We start from the raw sequence: 5,292 nt of genomic DNA, 5'->3' as shown, positions 1-5,292 counted from the left end.
CACAGGCTCTATACAAGTAAATCAATCAGAAAAAAACTGGGGGGCAAGGAGGTGTGTCGCTGATTGTTCCGGCAAGGAAGATAAATATAATACTCCAGTGGAACGAAGACCTGAACGGAGGGCAGATGGCGCCGCGGCCTTGCTTGAGGAGCCCTGACCGCCCTGTTCTATTCGATGGAGCTCGTGCTGCGCTCCTTGCCGTCTTCCTGGGTCTCGGCGGCTGGACCGATTCATCTGACGATACCCTGGCCCAATTCCAGGCGACTCCGGGTCCTGGCGCGCTCGCACGCAGCCCGGAACTCCCCAACCCCGGAGGCCCAAGGCCCCTGGAGCCGGAAAGCAGAGGCTCGGTTTGGGGGAGAAAACCGAGCCGCCCAGCAGGCTTTCCTGAAATAGCGAGCTTCTTCCGGAAGGGGGCGCCCTTGTCTTTTTAATAGTCGAAACACATTGGTAGGAAATAAATCTCTAAAATCCCAAATCTTTTTTTCTGACGTTATTACGAGCGCATATTCAAAGAGTCCCGAAACTTTAAGTCCCCGATGGCGGCGTAGAGGAGTTAGAGCCCTGGGAGTCCTGAGTCTCGAGGTCCGTGACTCCTTCAGGCCTTTATCTAGGCCACCTCGGTTAGTTCAAGCGGCAGCCCTTCTTGTGGCCTTTCCTCTTCTCAGATGGGGTCCTCCCCACCGTGGTGCTCCCCCTCATTTGCTCCACAACCTACCCACATGCCGATCCGCGCTGAAGTCCCGTCATTTCTGAAGCGGCGAGGGAGGAGGTTGCTCTCACTACCACGGAGAAGCTGGGGGATCAAAAGCTACTCGCGCGGGACTTCTCTTGAGGGAGAGCGCGGAAGGCCGAAAGTAACCTCTTAGCGGGGCGCACCACCGAGGAGCTTAAACTGGACCACGGGGCTTGGTAGGTTTTCTTAAATCACGACCTTGCCCCCACCACTACCACCAAGCACACAACTCCAAGGAGACCCGAGGAGGGAGGGTGGCCGCCCTCAGCCCTGTGCTCCTTTTTGGTACATAGATTTAGAAGTATCTGAGTCGCTTCCCAACTCACTCCCGGGACAGGAGCCAGGACCAGGATTCCACCTGACCGCCAGCTGTACACAAGGTTTCCTGGAGAACCACGAGCCTGAGTCAGCTCCGAGTTGCCGTTGAGATTGTGGCCCTCCACCGGCTGCTCTATACCCTCCGGGTGGCATCTCAGAACGTGGGTCGGCGGGTCCTCTCCACTCCTCGCCTGTGCGCTGGATAGCAGGGAACGTGTTTGCAGAGATACCCGAGCCCAGGCTGCAGGAAGACCCAGCCCAAATCCGCTGGCTCTTCGGCGCCACCCAGGTGGCGAATCCCACCGCGCACTGGGCCCAGGTACAGGACCTCAGGGAACCAGCACGGAGGTGAAGACTCCGTGTGAGGGTCTCTGGCTCTGCGGCCCTGCCTGCAGTCAGTCTGTCCAGGTTTCTGGAATTCCGCGCTATAGATCTCGGTCTTCGTGGACGGGGAGATCAGAGTTGGTGCTAACCTGTCCCCCAGCCCAAGAATTCAGGATAGATGGAATGAACCAGCGCAAAATGAAAAGGAAACGAAATCTGTAGCTATGGTCGTCTAGGACGTCTGGGGTTCCCCACCCCGAATCTGGGTCTTCGGGCTTCCACCACCCGCTGTTCTTTCATCCGGAAAAGGGCCTGCCACCATCTCCCAGGCCTGAGACCCAACTGTTCTTCTGGGTGTCAAGAGGAGGCAAGTAGAGGATACACGGGTGGTGAGGGGGCCATTTTCTGGTTTTCTCTCCTGCCCCGCAATACCAGCGTGTCTGCCACAGCGCCTGCTAGTAGGATAGGAAACTACACTCCTTCTGTAACCATTTGTGTCTGGGAGGGGCCGCGTCTACAACGCCGAAACTACCTATTTTATGCAGCTCCCAAATGCCCAATGATCCATGTCCTGCTTAGAACAGAACCACCAAGAACACTTAAGAGAACTCCTGGAAAGTTTTGAGGAGGAAGTGAGAAATGGTGAATTATCCATGCACTTTCTCAAACTCCATTTCTTTGGAAGGAAGGACAGACCTGGGAGGGCAGCACCAGACTTCATTTTCACACAAGAACAAAATCTAAGAGTTGGGGAGTGCAGACTTCCAGGGCCAGTGTGTACAAGCTAGGAGGTGGGCAGGAAGAGAGGAAGGGTCACCATCCAGCATTCTCCTCATGCCCCCTGCCATCTTAGAAAAATGCTAAGTAGGCAAAGTGGGCCCAGTACTGCCTTGCTCTTCTCCGGCAGTCCCTGGAATGGGGGATGGAAAGCAGTGCATGAAAGTGGTGCAGAGGAAGCTGCCCTGCCACCAGTCTCCTTCTAGGTTTATTCATGATCAGCTCAATCCATGGAAATGGTTTCTAAAGTGCTCTACAGAATCTAAATAGAAAATACGAGACTAATCATCATGGCTACTAGTACTGGTTATGGTGACTGTGGCCATGGCCAGGATGAAGAATTATGACTGGGACAGGTCCTTTGGATGGTGTTACTCTTGTGAACTGGGCTGTAACCCAGGGCCTCACTAGCTCTCTGGGACATAGTGGGTACCCAGGCCTCCCCGAGGAACAGCCCAGGAGCTATGGCCTGGAGAGAATGTCACCTGGGGCAGGGGCCCCTCAGCAGAGTTCTGGCTCCCAGCCTGGCTTTGTCAGGTTCCTGGTTTCCCCAGTACACCCCCTCTTCTCCCCACCCTCCCCAGCCAGGGAGCTCCCTCACAGAGTAACGCTGGTCTTGACCTTGGCAAGCACCTTCTTCTCCTTGACTCGGCGGTTCTGAAACCAGATGGTGATCTGGCGCTCCGAGAGGCTGGTGGCTGCAGAGATCTTGCGCCTCTTGTCCTTGGTGATGAACTTGTTAGCCGAATATTCACGCTCCAGCTCGCGCAACTGTCCCTTGCTGTAGGGAATGCGCTTCTTGCGGCCTCGGCGGAAGGCGCAGCTGTCTGGAGGGTGCTGCGCGTTCGAATCTGCGCGGTGGGAGAGGGAAGTAGAGAAAAAAACCTTCAGAGCCCTGCCTGTGAGCCCAGGTACAGACTCAGGCCCCACAAGCAGTTATCCTACAGGGACACTCAGGTCACCCTGCTGGTGCACGTGCGCTCCCACTCCCCCAGTGCACACAGGGACACCTTAACTTCCAGATGGTTCTCTGATTACCGCTCAACCTTGAAAAGCCCAGGCTCCTACAGGCCACCCTCAACTCATCAGTGCCCTCACACCTGCAAGTCTGCAAACTCACCCTCCACACACGGCCATACCTTTGCTCACGGTCACATAGGTCCACCCTCACATGCATTTTCAGGCTCTTGGCCACTCATATATTCTATAGACAAATTCTGTACAGAAGGGGACAAATTTCTGCCCCACTCCCTGGCCCCCCGCCCTCACCACACACACACACTCACCCCTACATGGCTGCAGGAAATCTAAATTTTCCTTTGGAAAGTGAAATTTTCATCCAAGACAAAGTGAGGGGTTGTATTCTTTACAGAACATCCAATCTCTGTTTCTGCCCACCTCACACCTATACTGATGGAATTGAGTTACTTAGCCTTTTTGTAAAATTAAACTGGGATCTGCTGGGGAGAAACACCCTGCTCCTCATCCAAAAGCAAAGAGCCAAACACTCAAACATTGAAAAGCAGGTCCTAAGGCCTCCTAAGCAGATAGCATATAACTCAGGCCCCTCTGGCCTTCTGGGGCCTCCACCCAGGCTCTCCAACTGCTTGGATCCTCCTTCAGAATCCTAATAGCCAACGGAGGAGCACCAAGCTCCTCCTCACCAGCCCAAGTCTCTTTCCATTTCCTCCCAGTCAAATGCCAGCGGGGCCTACAACCCCCGCTCAGCGCCAAGGGGACTCAGAGTAGTGGGGGCAGGTTACCTGCAAATGCAGCCTTCCAGAAGGGACCTGGTGGGTTCTGTTCTCCCTGGCAACACATCTGGCTGTTCCAGCCACCGGTGAGGGCCCAGGGCTGGTAACTGTCCACAGGCAGCAGAGTGTCGTGGCGAGGCTCACCGGTGGCTCCCAGAGTCTGCACCACCGACACATCCAGGTAACTGGCCATAGACTGATAAGGTCCCGGGTACCCGGGATAGAAGGCAAATTCGGTGGGGCGGCTGGGGTACTCCTCCCCGGCGGAGGGAGCCTCCGCGGGGTAGGCGGCTAGGGTGGCCGCCTGGGCACAGGGTTTCAGCGAGCTCCGGGACACTCGGCAGGAGTAGTACCCGCCTCCAAAGTAGCCGTAAGGCACCGTAGCTGCGGACGCTCCCTGGGGCACCCCGGAGCATGGGTGGCACTGCTTTGGCGGTTCTGCAGAGCCTGGCAGATCCAGGGGGGCGTAGTTGACAGCGGGCATCAGCGTAGGCGCGGCCGCTGGGTGGCTGGCCAGTGGGGAGTGGGCGACTAGATTCCGACTCCCTCCAGCTCCCAGCAAGCCTTCGATATCCTTGGCCCCGTCCAAAGTGGCATAATTGCCGGGCTCCATGGGGACGAGGGTCGGCTCATGGGGTGCTGGTGGTAGAGGATTCAGGGGGCACCCAGCTCGCTCTCCCCACCCAGGCCCCGGGAATCCAAAGCGTTTTAAATCGCTCCCAGCTCGCACGGCGCCTGCACCCGCTCGGCCTAGCCGTCCTGACGCAAGAGACGCAGGTGCCCGGGCACGCGCGCTGATTGGCTGCGGCCTGGGGCGAGAAGCTCATAAAATCTTCATGGCAGAAATTGCGAAAATACTTTACCCCCGCCCCAGTCTCTCTCTCTCCCTCTCTTCCTCCGTTCCTTCCTCTGTGTCTGTGTCTCCTCTCTCTTACTCTCTCACCCTCCGTCTCCCTCTCACCCCCCTTCTCTCTCTCTCTTTTATTGCATTTGAAAACAAGAGAGAAAAGAGAGGAAGTGTTCATTCGCTGCTTTCCAATTTGGAGCTACTCAGCTCCGAGTCCAGGGGAGGGGAGAAGTGGGAGGCGGAGGGAGAAGGGACAAGGAGCCTGCCCCACCTCCTTCGCCTCCTCTCCCTCTCTGGCTCTCTGTCTCCTGTGCTTTGGCAGGTTTAACGAGAGAATAAAAAAGCTCTCCCTATAAAGTGTCCATCTCGTGGGGGAAGGGGAGTCGGGGGGTGGGGCCAGGAGGCCGCTCGGGGCCTGAAAAGGGAACCTGGAAATGCGTCTGAGCCAGAGGAGGCTGGGAAATGGAGATTTAAGAGTATTTCTGGGAGCCCCTTGCTTTGGATCCTGGATACTAGCATCCCAGTTCACTCCAGGT

The 5,292-nt window shown here is 56.5% G+C and overlaps 1 protein-coding gene across 1 annotated transcript; it reads right to left on the bottom strand.

Moving 5' to 3' along the window:
- Window positions 1–401: 401 nt before the first annotated feature.
- On the bottom strand, window positions 402–4,602 carry HOXB13 (homeobox B13). The gene is made up of 2 exons (XM_036879866.2): window positions 3,919–4,602; window positions 402–3,006 (listed from the first exon to the last, which is right to left on the bottom strand). Exons 1-2 carry the CDS (start codon window positions 4,520–4,522, stop codon window positions 2,753–2,755), a joined length of 858 nt encoding a protein of 285 aa, XP_036735761.2. The 5' UTR covers window positions 4,523–4,602; the 3' UTR covers window positions 402–2,752.
- Between the last annotated feature and the right edge of the window lie 690 nt (window positions 4,603–5,292).

The sequence above is a fragment of the Manis pentadactyla genome, chromosome 4 (genome assembly GCF_030020395.1).
Source record: "Manis pentadactyla isolate mManPen7 chromosome 4, mManPen7.hap1, whole genome shotgun sequence".
NCBI classification, from domain to species: domain Eukaryota; kingdom Metazoa; phylum Chordata; class Mammalia; order Pholidota; family Manidae; genus Manis; species Manis pentadactyla.
This window is presented reverse-complemented; position numbering and strand designations above follow the sequence as displayed.